At 40.1% G+C, this 22,347-nt stretch overlaps 1 protein-coding gene across 3 annotated transcripts in view; it reads left to right on the plus strand.

Annotated features, from left to right (window-relative positions):
* LOC109997667 (endonuclease V) overlaps positions 1-22,347 on the plus strand; it is an 80,527-nt gene that overhangs the window by 11,765 nt on the left and 46,415 nt on the right. For all 3 annotated transcript variants that reach the window (XM_029280843.2, XM_020652228.3, XM_065962676.1), the window contains exons 6-7: positions 3,276-3,344; positions 3,548-3,676. In XM_029280843.2, the coding sequence (XP_029136676.1) occupies positions 3,276-3,344; positions 3,548-3,676 (198 nt within the window). The remainder of the gene's footprint in view (positions 1-3,275; positions 3,345-3,547; positions 3,677-22,347) is intronic.

Here is a 22,347-nt window from a genome sequence, read left to right on the forward strand (position 1 = left end):
CAGGGCGGGTATCCCAAATGTTGTTGTCCTGTCTTATTGTTATGCTCCAAGTTGACGTAATGTCAACCTCACAAATCTGAACAACAGTTTTCATGTCAGAGGAGGGTGAAGGGAGAGCTCCACAGTTCATGGGATGTTGCTGAAAATAGATCCTGCAAGTTTAACCTCAAACTCAAATCATTTTGCTCTATGTGCTCACATGTGGACCGATATGTCCCTGTAGTGTCAGGATCAATTGTCTGTGTACTTTCTCATCAATTGGGATGCCTTTAAATAAACAACATAACGTTCACTGTGCAGATCTCCCTTCATATTACTCTTTAATCCACGCAATGTATAAAATGTTAGTTTCTTTACAACATTTTGCACAAGGACATCTCTAATTTGATTTGCTAATGACTTTGGCAGTGCTTACATAAATGTTACCGTTCATTTCATTATGGCGATCATATGCTGTTAACACTGTACGCTACCCACATTTATCATGTTCTGTTGAGCGTTAATATATAGATTGATAAACACCTTTCATTTCGTATACCTGATTATTAAACATCCTGTAATATGTCCAGTTTTTGTCTTTTCAGTATCCATTGTCTTTGAACTTTCTCATCGATTGGAAAGCTCTGAAATGTTTGCTCATGTTTTCAATGTTAACACGACTTAAACCTGGAGTGAGTAAGACACGACGACAACATGAGCATGATGTCATGGCATCATGGCCGCTGTGGGAATATGGTGCATTGGTATTATTTAAAGAAAGGTTTACATCACCTCTACTCGTAAAATCATACATACTTACATCATTTTGGTGTAAAAGTATTTTTCTACCTCCTCAAGACCCTTCAACAGTCTGTTTGTCTGTTACAGGATGTGTGCACTCTTTTAAAGTCTCTCTCTTCCTGCTCAGTCACTCTCTGTTACTTACAGCTGAATGCCCAGAAGATTGAAATGTAAGGTGTTTGTTCTTGACTAAAGGCATGGGAGAAACTGTATGTTTTTAAAACACAAGAGCCTGAGACAAAACAAAAAGAGGTTGAAAGAGGTGAAAGATCGTTCCTTCTCTCGCTCTTTGTCCTTCATGCTCTTTTGGGGAAAATGATTGACTTGCTGAAGCTGCTCATCGTCCTTGCTTGTCCTGCCTCTGTTTGGTCTGTGCCTACCATCTTTATCCTTCCATTTCTCACTCTCCCCTTTTCACTTTCTTTTCTCCCCATCGTATCTCATATTTTCTGTTTTTTTTTTTCCTTTTGTCCGTCTTTGTCCCCGTTCCTGATAGCTGGGCTGTAACTCAAAGTATGTGTTATTGATGACGTGCTTGTTTTTTCTGACTTCTGCTGTTCTGGCTTCTGTCCTATACTCCTGCCAAACTCTCTCTCACACACACACACACACACACACACACACACACACACACACACACACACACACACACACACACACACACACACACACACACACACACACACACACACACACACACACACACACACACACACACACTGTTGGCCTCATCCCAGTCGGGATCGGAGGCCCTGTGCGGCCCCTCCTGTCTCCCCGCTGGCTGCTTGCTGTAATCAGTCATAGTAGAGCAGACACCCCATCCATCATGGCGGCTAAGCGTCCTTCATCGCTCTGGCCTGTAACCCACAGCACGCCTGTCAACAGCCGCTCACGTCACTACATCTGACTTTGCAGCGTCTCTCTCACTGAGATCAAAACAAACTTCAAAAAAAATACTTTTTTTTTAACCTTAGTTACCTTGAACTCATCAGTCACTAATCAAACACATGTCTGAGGTAGAGGTTTGATTAAATTAAAAAGTGGCCTAGTGGTTAGTCCGCGCAGCAAATGTGTGTATAGGCTGCAGTCCAGCAAGCGGGCGGCCCAGGTTTGAATCCGACCTGTGGCTCCCCCCGCATGTCATTCCCCACTTTCTTCTTGATTTCCAACTCTATCCACTGTCCTATCTCTAAATGAAGGCATAAAAAGCCTTTACTTTACACTGACATTATATATTATATTACTTACATTTTCTTTGAATGACGTTTTGAATACTAAAATATAGGAATCTCACACAGACTTAATGATAATGATGTCACTGGACATGGTTTACTTCAGGAGTGTTAAAATACATGGTAAGTTTTTGTTAATTATAACTTTATATAATTATATTTTTAATATAATTATTAATTATATTGCCTATGAATTAAATGTCCTTAATGCCAGCTATGACAAAAGCTAACAAGTGGTAGTGTTGATTAGGTATCTTCTTGTTCCCAGGAAACATGGAACACGTGTTCCTTCATTAAATACATTTCATATCCTAAAGATGCCCCGGTTAAGTTTGTTTTGCCCATATCATGATCAGTGTCTTTTCTCCATTTTTCTCCATTTTTTTAATTTTTATTACTAAATATGGATCAAATACCTGTCTCATACAAGAATGTGATATGAAAGAAAGAGACTCGGGACATGGATGAGGTGCAGTCTGCTAGTGAGAAGATGCATCCCTCTGTTTGAGTTGATGATCCTTACTCATAGAAGATCCTTGGAGAAGAACAGACATATGATTGAGCGATCTGGGATGCTTATACTGTGACTAAAGTGTGACCACAGAAGGTGCTGCTGCATGGATTCTCTTTTGTACAAGAGAGGTTAGATGTTATTAACCTCACTCATTCTTTCAAAGCGGTTTGGGAAAGACGTAATACCTGGCAATATTTAGATTTTAATTTCCAGATACTTTCTGCTGGACAGAGTGAATGTCACACAAAAAAAGTCTTGAGGGGTCATCCAAAGCACGACAGACTGAAGGTCACAGTTTCTGATCGATATCAGAAAATGTAACCTGACTCCTTGACATTTAATATCACTTTGCAACATCTAAACTGTTCAGACACTTGTCCTTTCTGTCCCCTGTGGAGCCCTGTGGTCACACGAGACAATGTGAAACATTCAAATGTTTTTCTTAGTTTGCCAAACAATATTTATTTTCTAAAAAAACAAATATATTAAGGCAACAAATGCTGGTATTAAACTTCTGATTTATTGTCTGTACTGAACTTTTTTTGCCAATATTATAATCTAAAGTCAATATTCATTCAATGTACCAGAGTTCTAAATATGTTGAGATGTGAAAGTGAAGGCACACCAAGATTAAAAACACAAGATTGAATCGGCACAAAGGGTTAATAGTTGTCAGGTTGCCTCTTTTGTATTTGCTTGCTTTATACTTGCTTGCTTTGACTTTGATTTTTGTTTGGTTGCCTTCACAGATAGCTGCTCTGCAGAAAGGAGGAGACAGCTTCCCACTCACAGCCGCCTCAGGCAAAGTGCTTGGAAAGGTGCGGCAAAGGACAGACACACACACACATGTGCACACACACCCAAAAAGAAGCAAATGCTTTAACACGTGTTGTTTTTGTTGCCGTTACCTTCAAAGAACACCCAACCTGCTGAAAGTCAAATTCAACTGAATGTGGAGAACAGACGCAGAGAGACAGAATGCTGGAAAAGTGACTTCAAATTTATTTCTCTTTGTACTCAGGCACTCCGAAGCTCCAACAAGAGCTCTAAGCCAGTGTACGTGTCAGTCGGCCACAAGATCTGTTTGGACACAGCCGTACGCCTCACACACTCCTGCTGCCGTTACCGGGTCCCTGAGCCTATCAGACAGGTACACACACACACACACAATGAGCTGAGAAAGAGATGCAGTGATCAGCAGTGAGGCTGATTGAAGCAGTGTGTTTCACTTAGCAGCATCATGCCTGAGAGACTTGTTAAAAAGAGGGGGGGGGCAATGTATGCAGCTAAATAAAGGATGTTCTGTTTTTTAGGGATTCTTCTTTTTTTATTCTTGTAGCAATGCAGAAAAAGTGTTAGACAATTATCCAACACTTATTCCCAGTGACTGGTTCCACAAAGCTGCTGTGTGACAAGTGAAGATTTTTGCTCCAGGTTCTCTCACAGTCATTTTGTGAGCTTTCATTTGTTTACTTTAATTTGCCCCAAAAGTGTGACTGAGTCTGTTTCACTTATACTGTATGTACTGCATTCCTGACATGATGCGGGAGGGGTGTGTGTGTGTGAACGCAAATGGCTGAATTTGTTCACACTCCACTTACTTGTGTTTATTTCAAATGCATACTTTTCCTGTCAGACCCTTAGTAGTTAGGTTGAGCTGATGTCTGAATCCAACAGATATTAGTCTAGATCCTTGATTCCCAACCTTCCCAAACATCTCTGTGTGTGGGGGGGGGGGGTATTTAGATCTTCACATATTAACTGAAATGATAACATAATTACTGGATATAGGGAAAAAACATAGAAGGGAGTGCTGCACTGGGTCAAAAACAAAATAAATATAGAAAAAAACAGGTGCTCTTCAGGAACAGGGGACAAGAGTGGAATAGTTAATAAAAAAGTTTGACTGTCCTGATTAGAAGAGAAAAAGTGTGAAGAGGCAGTCTCAAACTGAAAGTCCGAGGCACTCTGATAGCATTTAAAAATCCTTTATTTAACAGGGACTGTCAACGCGTTTCGACTACTGAGTCTTCGTCAGGACATAATTGATAAAGATGAGACAGGTGCTTAAATAGGGTGTCATGTGACGTCATGGTCACATGATAATTACTGGATAGTTTAGAAATTGGTCTTTTGGTAAGAACTTGTGTGTGGGACTATTCTGTTGGGATTTTTTCAATGAAAGTAATTAGAATTGATGGTAAAATGAACAACAATTTATCACTTTTTGTTGTGACTCCCGGGGGGGGGCTCAGCTTTTCTACAAGTAAGGGGGGGGCTCCAAGTAAAGGGTTTGGAAACCACTGATCCCACATCGTTCACCACAAGCAAGTGGCAAGGTTGGTGATGTCATCATGTTGAGCTGAGGTTCAACTTCAGTTGTGAGAGCGTGTCTGACACAGTCTCTTACTGTTTGGAACGTGTGAAGTGTGTGGATTGATTGGGTGATTGATTGTCTTCTCCTGTTAGAAGCAGCCAGATAAAAAATCTCCAGATATATAAGGCCCCCCCTATAGGTGGAAACTTTCAGCAGCTCTTAAGTAGGTCTATTCTGCCTACACAGATTCCCGTAGTGTAAGTCAAGTGAATAATTTACGAGATGAGATTCAACTTTATTGTCATTACACATATACAAGTAATGAAATGAGGTTTGGCATCTCACCAGAAGTGCAATAAGCAGAAAGGGCAAGAATCTGTGCTATGTACATACATATGTACATAGCACATATATATATATATACAAATATATTCTTCAGATTATAATATACAGATTAACGTGACCAGAGGCAGATTTATAGACCCCCCCCAAACAAAAAAAGACGCACAGGGTCATATTAATGGAATGAATTAACTTTACCTGAGCTGATATTTCCCACTTCCTCAGGCTGTTTCCTCCTACCACTAGGCTGTGCTGTGCCTTTGCTGTTCAATATGCCATTGATGTCCACTCTACAGATAAAACGCACACACAAACACACACACACACACACACACACACACACAAACACACACACCTCAAAATCAGTTTTTCACCAGGGGAGCTGCAGAAGCTGTGGCTAACTCATCCCCTCCTGTGCGTGTGTTTATTTCATCAAAGTGTGAGTGTGAATCGAGCTGGTGGGAGGAGGCGTGGGAGGATGAGGAGGAGGAGGAGGAGGAGGAGGAAGTTACGGCAGCAGCAGCAGGGACTGAATGTGGACATCAGAGAGACCCACTCTCACCTTCCTCTGTCTGAACAATGGCACCACTGCTCTGTCCTTACCTTTCCCCTCCATCCAGCTGTGTCACTTCCTCTCTCTGACTCTCACAGCACCCTTTTTTTTAACATCCATCTTCCCCTTTCCACCCTGTGTTCTCTCCCCTCTATCTCTCTCCAACAGATATTTTCTGTTCTCTTTTATTGCTGACATCACAGGGATAAAAAAAAGCACTCACAGATCCAGTTCTGGAGAGTGTCAAGTTCAGAGCTGAGCTCAGTGTTTACGTCGCTCTTTTGTCGGCCGAGCGTCCCTCATGCATGTGAAACCTCATTCACAAGTTGTTTGAAAGAAATTTCAGAAAGCTGTCCCTCTGACATGGAGACTGTCGAACGCTCACACAAGCAAACCACTCTAGTGCTGCATGTATAGACATGTTAAGGGACAGAATAGATGTGTCTCTTTGCACCATAGATTTCTGCAAACATGTTAGGACTAACATCTGAAGGTGTCCACGGTCTTTGAGGCAGCAGTGTGATGTGGTGAGTGACTCCTGTGGGTCACTGTTGACACAGAAGTGAAGTCAAGTTTTGGCTTTTTTTCCTGAGCACAAGGTCTGAATCCAGGACAGCCCCCACTGACCCAAACTCAACCCTCCCTTCTCTTGGTATCAAAATTGCACAATTAGACTTTCTTCAAACAGCTTTGTTTCTCAGCCAGTGTGACTGCTGCTGCTGTGGCTCGGGTTGGTTTATCTGTTTTGATATTTTCAAAACAGTCTTTTTATTTATAAAGCTCTCACAGAAAAATGACCCTCATACCTGACAGAACTCGTACATCTCTCGACTGGGCATTACCAGACACCTTCCTCAAGACGTTTACTGTTAAATGTTCCTCGAGTCAGATCGGAACTGGGAAAATCTGCTTTTTCTTATTTTGCACCGGACTCTTGGAACAACATACAGCATCTTCTTTAGGGAAATTAACTTTTACATTTTGGACATTTTAGAAACCTGATTTTAAACCTCCCAACCTCTGTTTGTAACTGTTTTACATAAGTGTCTTTATTTATTGCAGCTTTGTACTCGCTTCATTATCTTAGTACATTTTAGCCTTTTTTAGACTGATTTTAGCAGACTTGTATTATCTGTCTCCTGTTTTTCTATTTTCTATCTAATGTCTGTTTTCTAATTATTTCTGTAATGACTCGATGTCATTGTAAATGAGGGTTACCCCTCAATGATCTTTTGAGTATAAATAAAGGTTGAATGAATTAATATTATTTAAACTAGGGCTGAAATGATTGCTCAAATAACTAACTTGATTACTGAAAAGCCTCAAGGCAAATGACCTGCCTCTAGGCTTTGTTTAAATCAACTATACAGGGCACTGCTTTTGCGAAAGAAAAAAAAAGGCGAGAAGTAAAAGAGAATGAACACCCCAGCAGAAACAACAGAACATGTCTTGTGTTGGATCACTATTTATTTTATTTTATTTTATTTTATTTAACCTGAATTTAACCAGGAAAAAGTCTCACTGAGATTAAAAATCTCTTTGACAAGAGCATCCTGGCCAAGACAGGCAGCAGAACAATTACAGGGTTTCAGACATAAAACACTTAACAACAATGAACATAGATACAGGAATCACAAAAAGAACCATTCATCAGAATCTGTCATAAGTCATCAGCAACAAAGCGATCAAAAAGGGCAATACAACTTAGTTAAAACATCTACAGTCAGATATTTCTGCCTCCAGATCACTAAGACGACCTTTAAAAACATTCAAGGAAACCAGCTCCTGAAGATTTCAAGTATCTTGCAACCGATTCTAAGAAGAGGGAGCAGCACACTTGAACCTCCCTTTTTCCTAATTCAGTACGGGCTTTAGGGATGGTGAGAAGGTGTAAATCCTGTGAGCGAAGATGATAACTTCCATTACTTTTTTGAAGTATGTAGCTCTGTAGGTAGGATGGAAGCAGACCGAGAACACATTTATAAATAAAAATATTCCAGTGGTTTAGTCTACGTGCAGACAAGGCAGACCAACCAACCCGAGCATACAAGGAGCAGTGGTGAGTAAGGAAGTTGAAATGAAAGGAAACTATAGCGCATTGTGTCGTAGCCTACCACAACAGCACTTTATCAATGCTGCAACACCTCAAAAGAAAGTCAATCCAACCTATTAACACAACAAGGTATCATTCATGAATACTAAATGAATGTGTGTTCTAGTTCAAATGAAGGCTAGTAAAGACCACATGTTAACAACGGCTATATTTAATGGCTGGTTAAAAACCAGTGTGATGATTATGTGTCCATATTAGCTGTTTCGTATTTTGATTGCAGCGAGTAGGGTCAGCAGGTGGGGGGCATCGCTTCATCATGTACATTAGCCAGTCTAGTGAACTTAAAGTATTATATTTATTTAGACCCAGGAATAAAACAAGATAAGATAATCCATTATTAGTTGTTACAGCAGTAAAGGCAAAAACAAATGCGAACTCTGAGATAAGCATCATTAAAACACGACAATAATGTGTAAGTAAAAGGCAAGAAATACTTAAATCTTAAAGGGAAACAATTCATTGTAAATTTAGAGCCATGTTTTATTTTGTCTCTTGTACATTACCATTGCTCTTTTAATGAAGCAAAGTGATTTAATAAAACAAAATGCTGTGCATGCATTATTTCTTTTACGATTCATCACCAAAATAAGAAAATACATGATTACTGCAGCCTGAATTTAAACACTGATACTCGAGCTTATGTAAGGGACACAAACAAGTCAATAAAGTGTCTGAAATACTCTAAAAAACCATATTCAATCAGTCATTAAACGATGAAGAATGTGCTTTTGGTAAAGACTCTTGACGTAGTTTTTGTTTATCAGATCATTTTAATGGCTAATAGATATAATAATCAAACCTTTGTTAGAAAACTAACAAACCATTTATACTCACTTATTAAAATGTTTTTTTTTTATTAAAAATGAACTCAATAATTCTTGTTTCAATAGAACTGTTCGTTTTTAATATAAAAAGGTGTAAGTAAAGTGAGAACAGGTGATTACATGTGTGCTCAAAGTTTCATTCCATTCATGTGATTGAATCATGAATGTCATCAATGAAAGCATCAACCACTCACATCTGACTTTCTGAGGGTTTGATGAATGTCGTTTATCAGTAGCTTGATGATAAACTAACCTATTAGTGGAATAATTGATAAATGACTTCTGATGATGTAGCAAGGCCATTTTCTGATTTAATTCAGTAGATATCTTACTTACTGCTCCTTTAACAACATTTAAATGTCAGCATTAAAGCATTTATAATAAAGTCTTGCAGAGCTGCTGCATATTCCCGATATCATAGCAGCTGTGTGCTCATTTTCTAAGTACAAATGAACCCTTTACACTTCTGTTTTCTTCTCCCTCCTCCTCCTCCGCATGAGAACCTCTAACTTTACATCACGACTGAAACAAACCCCTCCTACCACAGCTTGAGAGATTCACAGTGAGACAGATGAAGGAGAGAGATGACATCATAGTTGGAGTCTGCAGTGAAGGCACATGTGTGAGGGCACTGCAGCAGAATCCTACATACCACAATGGAGAGGCTAAAAACACGCACACACACGGACACGAGCTCAAACTAATTCACGCCTCGTCTCGGTCATGCTCCCTCACACCATTAAAATCTCACACTCCCTCAGTTTCCCATGCTTCACCTGATATAGCTCAAGGAAATGTGATCGAGCTGTCTCGATGCATCCGGATTTTTTAAGATGACAGTTAGAGTGACAGCAAAGGTCAGAGACAGGATGCAGACACATCAGAGGGGCGTGACATTATCAGCCAGTTTAAATCATTCAGCACATTGTGGGATCTATGTCTTAAAACATGGTTATATAATGTTTTGTGTAAGGCATGTTGCCTTCACTTTGAGATAGAACTGAATCTTGTGTTAACGTGTTTGAGCCAGTTAGCCAAAGTCAATCATGTTGCAGTGTTATAATATGTAACCTTATATTTGTGTAACAAAACCACAGGTAATTGAACTCAAAAGCACGACTCAAAACACAGTCTTTAGTAAGAGAAAAAAAACGTCTTTACTTTTGACAAGCAGACAGAATCCAAAAAAAGGGCACAGGCAAAGTCAACGTCAAAAACATAGCAGAAGTCGATTCCAAAAAGTGATCCAAGAGAAACAAAAGGCTTGCACGCGTCACACAGAGGTCAGAGATGAACTGGCACAGAAGGAAGGGAAGCCACAGACTAAATACGAAGGTGAGGAGGAAGACAACGAGATGCAGCTGGGAACAATCAGGGCGGGGCAGACAATCACACAGGTGGGAAACACATGAGGGCAGGAAATGAAGGATCTGAAATGAGAGGAGAAGTTAGTGACCCAAAACAGGAAATAATAGGAATAATAGGAATAACAGGAAAAAGTAGAAATTAAAACATAACCTAAGACACAGAGCTGGACATGACAATTTGTAGATGTATTTACTTAGACTTTATTGTTTCATTGCTGCAATAGAAAAGGTAAACAGAATATCTTGCAGTCTAACACAGATACCTTTGGAAAGTGATGAAAGAACTAAATAATATTAAATCAACAGAAAGTCATAAAAAATGTAGGATCAGAAATAGAAAGGATATGTTTAGCAGACGAGTCCTTTAGGGAAAAAAAAGTAAACACAATAAAGTTAATCTCACCCATCTTGCCAATAGAAAAAGGTTCTTGACCTTGTGTTCATGAATTGTACCATAGAATTATTTTCCAGCTAACTGGCCCTGATAAGATAAAATGGCTTTTGTATGAAAATACAAGCTTCTACATAGAGAAAGAGAGAGAAAAAAACATTCTCTATGAAACTTTCAAGTAGAAAACTTTTGTCTTTTTATTTGTTGCAACTAGAATCTGTGCACAAGTGGAACCTTTTCCCACCTCAGCCCTTCAACTTTGCCGTCACACATGCACAAGTTTTTTTTAAGGGAAACAGCAGACTAGTAATCAACGCTTTTAAAAAAAGTTTAACACTATCACATTTCCTTCCTATGTGTGAATCTGCTAAACTCGCTGCCTTTCAGTCAGAAACTCACTCTGCTCACCTCTCTGTGGACGGAGAAACTAAAAATAATCCACACAGTCCTTCCATCCTGTACACAAGCATGTACTTTATGTATGATGTCTGTGCACACAAACAAACACGGACACATCTCCTTCAACAGTCAGTTAAAAGCTCTAATGGACCGCAGAAGATGTGAAATCTAATTCTCTGTAAGATAATGTTCTCTGACAAACACATTGCTACTCCGTCAGCCCTGCTCACATGGAATTAACAAGCCTGTCTGTTGAATCCTGAAGAAAGTGGATCACGGAATAATACAAACAGTGGTTTATTATCGATTGCAGATTAAAGACCTACAGATGTACCAGCCTCCGGTACACTCTGAGGGGTTTTACAACAGGACAAAAAGAAGACGTGTTACATTACCTTTAAATCAACGGCAAGTAATTTTTATCAAATATATGAAAGGTTACAAAACACATATGAACACCTATTTATTCCTCAGTATTCACACAGGCATTTGTTCCAGTGCAGAGTTATTTATGTTTATTTTCATTTTTTGGCATCCCTGTGGACAAAGAGGTATATATTGTCTCTTTGCTTATCTTGTCCTGTACATGTTAAAGTTGTCGACAAAAACCCCCTTCTGCTGTCTTTTATAATCTAATATACTATTCACTGTGAATCTTAAAAAAGGTTGTTTATGCAGGGTGCTGTGACTGACTTTATCTCGCACCTATACCTCAGCAGCTGGTTCAGGTATTCATGATAATTGTAAAGAAATAGTCAGTCTTCTTCCTGATGGTCTTGTTTGTTCATAGTATATCAATATCAGTCTGTTTGATACATACTATTATATTATTAGTTGGTCTTCCTCAGATGAGCGTTCCAGTGATGTTTCCAGCCATCCCGATCCTCCATGCGTATGGCTAACTCGCCAATGCTTTCTGTACCTGCAAGTTATGATAATGCGTTAGGAGGATTCACTTCAGTGTCTTTAGCGGTAGGCGTGGTTGGTAGGAGGAGAAGCAGGGTCAGTACTGATGACACACCTGAGGGGGGTTTGGTGGCTCTGTCCCTGTAACTTTCATTAGCAGAGGCATTTAAGTTACGGGCTCACCGGCCTTAGCGTTAGGCGCTAGGATAGCATTTAGCTGTGGGGTTTTGAAGCCCTCGTAACTTTCCTAAGAACATCTGCATTTGTATATGTGGGAGGTCGTTGTCTGTGTTTAGGCTCCAGCAGTAGCAGTTTACTGTCTGGGAGCTGCTTGTGTCTCTTGTTACGGCCAGCTCGTGTAGGCCCTAACATTCAAAATGGAGGTCCACACAGTCAACTTGCTTAGGTTTTAGTTTATTTCAGAACCACCAAAAAAATGCAAGAGCAGAGGGAAATCAGTCCAATCTGTCCCAAGGAACCCCCAGAAAGCTCTGGCAGCCTGGCTTGTATGCCCTTCCACCCAGGTGAAGCCCATCCGCAATCAGCAGGTAGGCGGGCGAGTCTCCCCACGACCAGCAGGCATGCCACCACCAACCACCAGATGACGCCAAACCCTGAAACACAAAACACAAGCAGTACCAGGCCAAACACCATGGCCAGGGCCGTCACACTCTGACAATGACCTGCCAGCTTCATCCTCCTAGATGATGTTTTTTCACTCACCCACATTGTGTGCTTACACAGGGTGTCTGCGATGTGTGCAGTAGTGCGGTAGTAGTAGTGCTAGTAGTTAGTGCATGCTGCTTCTGCTTTTTGCTTTCAGCTACTGCCACCGGCTCGCCCTCTCTGCAGGAGGTGAACGAGTAGCCGTGTGTCTAAGTCTCCTCCTGCCGGTACACATCCTCTCCAACACAAAGACTATTGCTGTGCCTCCTCATTCCTATGGTTACTAGGAACTCAGCGGTCCTAGGCTAAGGGGATCTCAGAGCAGCCATGGGCCTCAGAGACATGGCGTACAGGGCTAACTGTTGTGTGGATATGCCCTCCCACCTGCCAACCACTGTCCCACCTATGGGCAAATAGTATGATGGGTCTCATTAACTATGGAAGGCAACCCATGTAAAAGAAGTTCATTTCTAATAAAAACCACAGGTGATGCTCACAGCTTATCCAGTAACAGATTTAAGTACATACTGTAGGTAAAGGGTTAGGGATGATTTCATTTCATTTAATTTTTAATTTGTTCCGTACATGTCAAAACACACAACACACAAAAGAAAAGACAATTCACACTTTATCCCATGTACGGAAAGGAGCAGGGAGAAGAATAAATCTTGTTTTGCACTGCCCCTTACTCAAAAAGCAAACAACAAATGTCTGGATGGTCTGTCCAATTACAATCAATGAATGAATACCATGCCAACAAAAAACAAATCTGACAATTCAGTCTTCACTTCCTCAGAAGTTTTCTTAAACTGAAATATCCGAACACAGCCCTTCAAATCATTATTTAAAGGATTCCACAATTGAATTCCTATGACAGAAAAGCACTTCTGTTTTAAAGTTGTCCTTGCAAACTGATGCTTAAAATAAAAAAAATGTCTATGCTCTTCATCTTCTGAGCTAAAAACAAACGTCTTGTGCCTGAAACGTCCATCTCCTCCAGCTGCGAGGAGATGCACCTCACAGTCCTCCCCATCCAGCATGGTGGAGTGTAAAGGCTGTTTTATAACAGGCCAAAAACTCCACACAGGACATTTATTACCATGCCCCTGACCCAAGTCACAAAGTGAGCAGCTACTTCAGAGTGATTGAAGATCAGCGTGTATGATGAGATAGAGAGAATGAGATTTTTTTGTCAGAAGCACGACCTTTGCATTTGCAAGTTCATCAAAGAAATAATTAATACTGATGTGCCCACAGGGATTTAAGGGAACCAGCATATAATGCAAGTTCCTCACAATATCTTTACGTGTGGTTAGTCTAGTGGATTTTTATTGATATGAACCTCTAGGGGCTTAAATAAGACCACCATCTTCACTGCCTCGCCACTGTAGACAAACCATTAAAGGATCATTAAGGGTCGGTCCTCCTGTTGACCCCGTTGTCCACCACACATTCATTCTTTCTGCTCATATTAAGCATCACGTGACTGTTCTTGTGCCATTTGATGAAGGCTTTTTTTCAGTCCTCTGTGCAGCACTCACACATTGTGTTACAACATACATGTCAATTATGTTAGAGCTCTCATTTGATCAAAAAATTAACTCAAAGTCTTCTCACAAATATCTGTATGAACTGGGCTCTCCACATCAGAACTTCGATCTGAAAGCGATTCTGCAGCTCCAGTGCGGTCTGTGATCTGGACACTTTTGTCCATCATCCTGATGACATCATCACCATTAAAAATCACACAATGAAAAGAGTTCAATGAAATGCATCCATGCTCAGTTCAATGTACTTAAGATTGCGCTAAAGATGGATGTGTACCTGACATGATTCATCACTCACTTCTCTTTCTCTACAGAACTTTTTTTTATCCTTGAACCACTGTTAGACTGTGTTAAGCATGGAATGGATGAATGCTTAAGTGATTTTTGAAGAAAAACAAGAAGTAAGCACAGAGTTCTTCACAAAGACAATTTGTACTGCTTGTGTTTTCTTCCTAATCCTTCTTCTTCTTCTTCATTTAGATTGGGGTCAAAAAGCACATTAACACAGAGAACTATTGAAGAAACAGAAACTGCTGTCACAATGTAATTTTTCATTGGGGTTAACTTTATAATTCACCTGGTTTCATTTAGATCACTATATGGCTAGCACATCCATTTATTTTGAAAGGGCATCTTCTACTCTATGTACCTTCACTTTTTTAAACATCTCCTGGCAGACTGTATAGCGAAAGAGGAGATTATCAGTTTTCAGCTTTGTAAGATTAATAACGGTAAAATGATGACAGTGAAGCCCCTTTAAAGTGTTTTATTAGTACTCACACTTCACAGATTTGGTTACTGTATAACAGTTATGTGGTTAATAAAGCTGAATTAATGATTAATTAATTAGATTCCAAAATTATGATTTATATTTACAATTTAAGCAAACACAAAGATATAGTCATAATGTTTATTATTATAAGCCATTTGTCTTTTAAGTTGCCCTTCCTGAGCAGTAGCCATTTCGTGCTTTTATTTAATAAATACAATGTACATAATGTTTATGTTCTTTTTATAAATACCTGCAGTTACCTTCATTTCATTTATCTTTTTTTACTGATGCAATATTTTTATTTTCAATTCTATTTTTTTTTACTGATGGTATGTTTTAATCTGTTTTTTACTCAGTACATCCACTTAGTAAGTAGCACTGTTGTTACTGTCTGTCATGTCTTGTCTTGTGTTTCGCTGAAGGCCGGCACCCTCACTGAAAAACAAATCTATGAATACAAATAAACATATAAACCTTTCCTAACTAATTCCTGATGTAACCCACATTCAGGAAGGAGAATTTCCACCTCTCCCATATCCAGCTGGAGACATGGCAACAGCCCTGGGGACAAATAGAAGTGCTTTAGAGCACATTTCTTCAGATCACAGAGACAAACCATTGAGCCAAAATTTAAAAAATCAGTACTTTCCACTGTTGCACAAATAGAGAGTAGTTCCTCCCCAAAACTTTTAGGGCCCGAGGGAGCACCCCAGGAGGAGACTCCTCATCTTAAGATTCAAAACCCCTAGTCACCAAAGTAGCTCAGGATTACACAGCAGACAAACTCCCCACCAAAATCTGTCAAATACAAAACCAGGCTCATTCTCCATCCCTCGGAGTCACTGAAGAATGAATGGTTGAGCTTACCCAGAAGCCCCCAGTCTCTCCCAGGAGGTAAACGGGGGAACACCCACTATGGTTTCCTCATCCAACCTAGGGACTGGAGTCTTCTTCTCATGAAGACACCAAGGCCCCCCCCCCATCCTAACCCTAACCCAGTCCCCAAGAGCTGGTGCCCTCAACAGTGCTTTTTCAGATATACAATGAATAAGCTGTGACCGTGCAATATTGCATTAACCTAGACCTAAATGAACTTGACCTAACTCTGTGATGAAGCAGGACAAAACAGGATCCCTTTCTAATGGATAAGGACTCCATTTTTTCTTTATGCTCTTTCACAGTCTGCTTTAAGTTGTTTGTTATACCTATAACATTATATGTATATTAACGGCCTCCTGAGTATAATTCCAGAGAGAGAGAGAGAGAGAGAGAGAGAGAGAGAGAGAGAGAGAGAGTCTCAAAATAAAGCCTTAAAAAGACGCACATTAAGACGAAAACAAGACCAAACTGAACACATAGCAGGGCGTTAAGGTCTCATTCACAAGGCTCTACACTGTGAATTAGACGTTGAGACACAGCAGACAGAGGGAGCAAATGATGCACAATTTTCGCTTTCTTCTTTTTTTTTAATGTCTCAGCTGACCCTTTCTTTCAAGAAAAAATCCTCCCACTTACCTTATTACAAGCCAAAATACCTTTCAATGAAACTTTCAAGACAATTTCAGAGAATGTTTAAACTTAGGCTCTTTGGTCTGCGTGCCATAAAACACTTAGAGCGCGCTCACACTGGCCATCCGTACCAAGCACGCTTCAACCCTAAAGTCCAGTTTGTTTGGCCAGTGTGACCACTCCCTTAGTTGGGACTTGAGCTGCTGACATAGATAGAGTCGATCTTCATGCTAAGGGTCTGCTGTGCTTACATGACCTACTTTGTAAGTCATAGAGGCATCAGTAAAACTCTGAGACTGTTTCATTACCACCTTAAACTCCTCGTAATAGGTGTGTAGAAATGTTCTTTTTGACTTAAGATAAGATAAGATAAGATAATCCTTTATTTATCCCTCAATGGGGAAATTTACAAATTACAAATTTGACTTCAGTTAAACCAAAGAAACAAGGTCACAGATGGAGGTGTGCGTCTCCTCTTTGGTATCCAGGTTAAAGAAACACACCCCTGTGTCGAGTCTGTGTCATTCATCTGACACAAAATCTCATATTCTACCTGATCAGAGGTCAGGACATCTTCACTGGCTGTCAAATTAAAGTGACCAGTCATTGTCAGGTAACCATCAGAGCACATGCATTTTGTATTTTATGCCTAAATGTAGTTTTTTACTCCCCATGAATAAAGAAATTCAACTTGTAGAATGTGCACTCTTCCAAAATGTCACCTGGGAAGTAAAAAAGAGAAAGGGAATAACATGGCTGGTGGCTTAACAGCCCCTAATACTAAACCTGCTAACATTAAGACTGCAATCATTGCTGATAAAACAAACCACTGCCAACAAAATGGCAGCTGGGTGACGATTCTTCTATTTCTGCCCCGTTGTTCCTTCTCCTTTATTAACACATGGAGCATGATGGGAAACACACTCAAGAGGAATCTAGTTGAGCTCCTCAGCTATTGATCTGAAGTCTTTAAACAGTACTTTCAGAATCATTCAAAAAGAATGATTGAGTATGGTAGACATATGCATGGTTAGTCTATGTTAAAGTCTTTATATGTGATTTTTTGATCCAGCAGATGTCGCCCTTGAGCACCAGCATGAAACCAAAACAACTCGCGCTGCATTGTTGTGTTAGCATGCTAATGCTAGCGATCTTTATTAAGCTCATATCTTCACACTGCATGTAAATTTACCTGAAATGAGCGTGATCTAGAAACACAGTTAAGCAGTGAGTACAGTATGTTATTCTTCTTTTCTCTAGTCCCTCAATTAAACAACTTTTATACACAAGGGGAGGAGTCAGCCGGCCGTCTCGGCGATGTAAACAAACTGAAGATAGGACTCTGAAAACTCTGGAAACATCACAGACAGTGGGACTCGGGTGTTACACCCATTGTAGACAGTCATGACTCACAGAGTTATTTTCAGAGGATATACTTGATTTCTATTATATTTAAGTGTGAAAAATCACATAGAAAGCCTTTAACAAGTTTTAAACGAACAGTTAAAAATAGTCTTACTGGTGAAATTTCTTTCATCTTGAACACACTTGAGCATACATGACATAACTGAACGCAGAAATAGACAGATGAAGCATCCTCTATTGAAACCTTAAAGACAGAAATAGCAACTCTTGTTGTCATTGACGCACCTCGGTTCATGCCCACAACAATGTGGATGATACGTAAGCTTCGTAGATGAGTCTGACGCTGGTTTTCACTGACAGGTTCTTGTCAGCTGCTGTGTTATGAGTGTTGTCTTGGGCGACATGTGGTCCATCGGTCATTATCTCCAGGATGAAATCCATTACTCCCCAATCCACTCATCTTCTTCCTCCTCCACACACACTGATAGAGAGGCATCCTGTGGTAATGGGCCTCTGAGGAGCAGCCTGAGATGTACAGTAACAGCCTATTTCCAGACCTCTCCTCCCCGTCTGAGTGCTCTGCACCAAGCGGAAGTCACTAATTATTTTCTATTTCCTTTCTCAGCAGTCACCTGTACACTGCCGGCTCTCGTTGTAAATTTCACTCCTTTTTCTAAGACTATTGAAAGTCTTTGTGTTTTCCTGAAGTTTGTGTCACTTTCTTAAACAATGTTTCCTGGACGTGTCAGAGGAGTTGGAGTTGTTTTTCTAAGTGGCTGCGTTTATCCTGCTGAGCATCCCATGCTCAAAAAACATATTCCTGCACAGAGCTGTAAACCGCTGGTTGTGTACACTTCCCCTGCTAAGAGGCAATAAATGTGGCTGCACAGTTCAGTATCCATTTTTGGTTTCCATATGGACACACACTCCTCCTCCTACCCCCCGCTCCTAGGCAGAAAGACAGGCAATGTAAAAGCTCCATAGCTGCACACAGAGATTGCAAAAACAGATGGAATTTCAATGTGAGTGATAGCCGATGTGAAGCCTGCATGCACAGAATAAAGGAGAATGAAAAATGCATTTTGTGTGTGTGCGTGTGGAAAAAGGAAGGCATGCAGCGTGTTTGTGTGTGTGTGTGTGTGTGTGTGCATGTGTCAGAGATAAAAATTGCTGTTTTTTGGTTAAACATTTTATGTTTTGTTTATTTTTGTATAATTATTTTCCCCAATTGTCTATTTCTTAAGACCCTGGATGAAAAAAAGAATTCTGCACCAAAGCAGGCCATAACAAAGTGTGTGTGTGTGTGTGTGTGTGTGTGTGTGTGTGTGTGTGTGTGTGTGTGTGTGTGTGTGTGTGTGTGTGTGTGTGTGTGTGTGTGTGTGTGTGTGTCTCTGTGTGTGTGTGTGTGTGTTCTCTTTTGTCATCACAACTTGCCAGTGTGTGTAAAGTGTGTGTGGCTTCCTTTTGATGAGTCCATGCTCTCTGAACTTTCCCTTACCCCCTCTGTTCTCCCCTACTTTCTTACTTTGTTCATCCTCACTGTATGCTATTTTCCTTCTTCTCTCGCCGCCGTCTCTCATGCATCCATCTATCTCCATCCCCACCCCCTGCTGCTCCGTCTCCACTCTCTGAATAATTCAGGCCTGCAGTGCGAGTGTATTTTTGGTTGTTGTCACCTCTGCAGTAACACAAACACATCCCTTACTAGCGAGCACACACACACATTCACACATGCAGCCAAAACCAGCATACACCTGTGCACAAACAAACTCATGTAGATTCACACAAATGAAGCTAACAACAGCATTAAAAAAGGTAGCATACACCTTGAGACTGGTGAGATTCACTGAAGAATTTTCCTTACAGGGATTTCACACCGTCACTGTGCGACAGCCTCTCTCTCTGCTTTGCTGTCCCAGCAATGAATAATAAAATATCTTACTTTTCAATGTCTACCAGAGTTGCACAAAGTTTGAGCATAAAGTAGTGAGCAAGAAAAACAGAACTTGGAAACTTTTTTTCCACGTCAAGGGTTTGTTGTTCAGGTAGTTGGATACGTTTTAGACAAATATAAGATACAGATTTGTTTGAGTAATTTAACAATTACTAATCTTCATTATTCCTGTTGAGATTATTTAAAATAAATGTGTTCAGTCCTCTGACCATTGAAAATGCTTTTACACTAAAGAGCCAATCAGCATGAACTAATCCCATCCACACACAGTTACACACCGCTGGCTACTTTTTGTGAGCATTGTTATAAAGTTGTCAATCTTTTTCCACTGCATTTGACTTATAGGACAGCTATAGAGAAACAGGAAATGTTGGGAGAGTCAGTGGGGGATGATTTGCAGCGAATTGTGTCAGCACCATGAAGTTTTAGAACCTCTGCAGTACAGGCAACAAATGCAGCTTTTAAAACTACAATAATGGATTTCTTTCCTGCTAATTTCAGGGAGAAAGCTATCAAATCTGCATTTTGTGAACTTGAGGTCTAATACATACTCTCTTTGAAGCTTCATCACACCTTCACAACTGGAAAAATCATTTGGTTTAGGTATGTTATCAAGAACAGGTTCCAAGCAAACATGTTTGTTATTTAGTAAAAAAAAAGTACGGAAAACACAGCCTGCTGCAGCTGGAGACAAAGTTAAAATGTGCAGAGTTACTAAACCAAAACAATGAGCTAATACAGCTAATACCTTTATACAGAATCATTGAATCTATAGTTTTATGAAAAATATAGATTATGACAGCGTTAATTAATAATACATTATGTTTATAAAACAGGCCGATGGAAATGTCATAAGTTTTTGCAGGTGTTGGTAAAAAATGTCATTGGACAAACTGATATTGTAACCTGATGGAAGACACACAGAAGGTGAGGAGATCAACACAATCATTAGGGTTCTTGTTCTTCCAGGGACTGCGTTTCAAGGCAGTTCATCCATTATTGATGGTGATATTTCTGTCTGAACCAAAGTGGCACACTGACTCTTTGAGTGACCAACGTTTCCAGACGCTCTCAAATGTCAGGATTTACTGCTCCTCTGGTTTTTAATATAAGCGGGTTTATTGAACGTATCGACACCTTGGACGATGAAGATTGGATCTTGTCATCTGATCAACTCTGATGGGTATTTTTCTGACATTTAAAAGATTTCTGACAACAACTGATAAAAAATAAGGAGATAAACAAAAGAACACCTAAATAATTTTAATATTACATGACTATGTGACGAATGAATGCGATTCATCATCAGTTCAGAGATTTGATTGTAATTACTGCTTCAAACCACATAGACGTGTTTCCTCAGTTTTTTTCTTTAAAATCTGAATATCTGTGGATCAGCCAGCATGTCATGTTGACTTTACAACAAAGCACACTGTGTTTAGAGCTATTAAAGGAAACAGACACGTCTTGGAGGAGAAAGAGAGACACTGTCAAACAGCTGACAGGGAAAAACATCCGTGAAGATTGACACTGGTGGTCCTCGGTGCCAGCTGTACCCGTCGACTTGTGGAGCTTTTTTGAGAGTGTTAAGAGTGGATGTGACTGATTTAAACTGGAGCTACCCTTTTGGGCCCCGAGGCTGTCTAAATGTTAATATATGGCTGTCTGACATTCTGGTGCTGCAGTCACCGGATTCTGGACCTCCACAGAGAGGATGGAGGAAGGTTGGAGAGAGACAAAAGTGCAGCCCTGGGATTGATGTGAGAGACAGAAGAGTACATGAGAGGGGGGGTAGAGGGTTAAGAGGAGAGAAGGAAGAGACCTGGAGGAAAAAAAAAAGGTTTTATTCTAAGGATGATAATCAGGATCTTATGTAAAATAAGGTGATGGAAAGCAGATTCCTGGAAGAGGAAGAATTATATAAATGATTTGAGAGAGTAAGGAGGGATGAAGAAAGGAAGACAGGTTGGAGCAGGCTGGCATAGCTGCAGGCTTAGAGGGCTTTTAGTGGCTGGTGGATAAAGACCTGCCCCAGGCCATCTGACCAAAGCCAGGGCTCAAACACATCTGTGTGTGTGTGTGTGTGTGGCCTGAATATACTAGAAGCCCCTGTGGAGAGCCAGCAGTGCATTTCTGTTTACCTGTGCATTCACACCTGGCCTAGCGGCTTTGACCACAGGAAGTGTTCAGCCTGAAGTTCAGTGTTTCTCTCTGCTGTAAGAAAGCTGTTGCATCTTTCTCGATTGACCACATTTAATGTCTCTTTATTATCTCTATCAGAATCAAACCCAGCAGTCAAAACGCAGATTCAGATTCAGATTTTATTATTATTATTATTATTATTATTATTATTATTAATTTTATTTTTTTCCCACAAGGCAAAATTTGCATTGCAACAGGAGCGCACAGAAGACAAGAAACACAAGGACAACATCAACATCACCATAACATCAGACAACACAGCAAAATATAAAACCAAATAAAAACAGCGCAATAAAATCAGTCAAGAGACCATACCAGAATGGAAATTGAAGTTATTAAAGTGCAAAGTGGAGGTGTGCAAATGTGCAATTCAAGTGCAAAAAGAGCAACAAATACCTAATTGTTGTTTAACATATTAATTGCACTTGGTAAAATTTGAGACCTGGAGTCTTTAAATCTTCCTCACAGGAGCTCTAAAACGCAGTGTTGGACATTTTGTCACACATTTTAATAGGATTAGTGAAGACTGCTTATTTACTCCTGTAGCCTAGCGGTTAGTGCGAGTACCATGTACAGAGGCCAAAGTCATTGAGA

Source organism: Labrus bergylta, chromosome 1, assembly GCF_963930695.1.
Source record: "Labrus bergylta chromosome 1, fLabBer1.1, whole genome shotgun sequence".
NCBI lineage: Eukaryota > Metazoa > Chordata > Actinopteri > Labriformes > Labridae > Labrus > Labrus bergylta.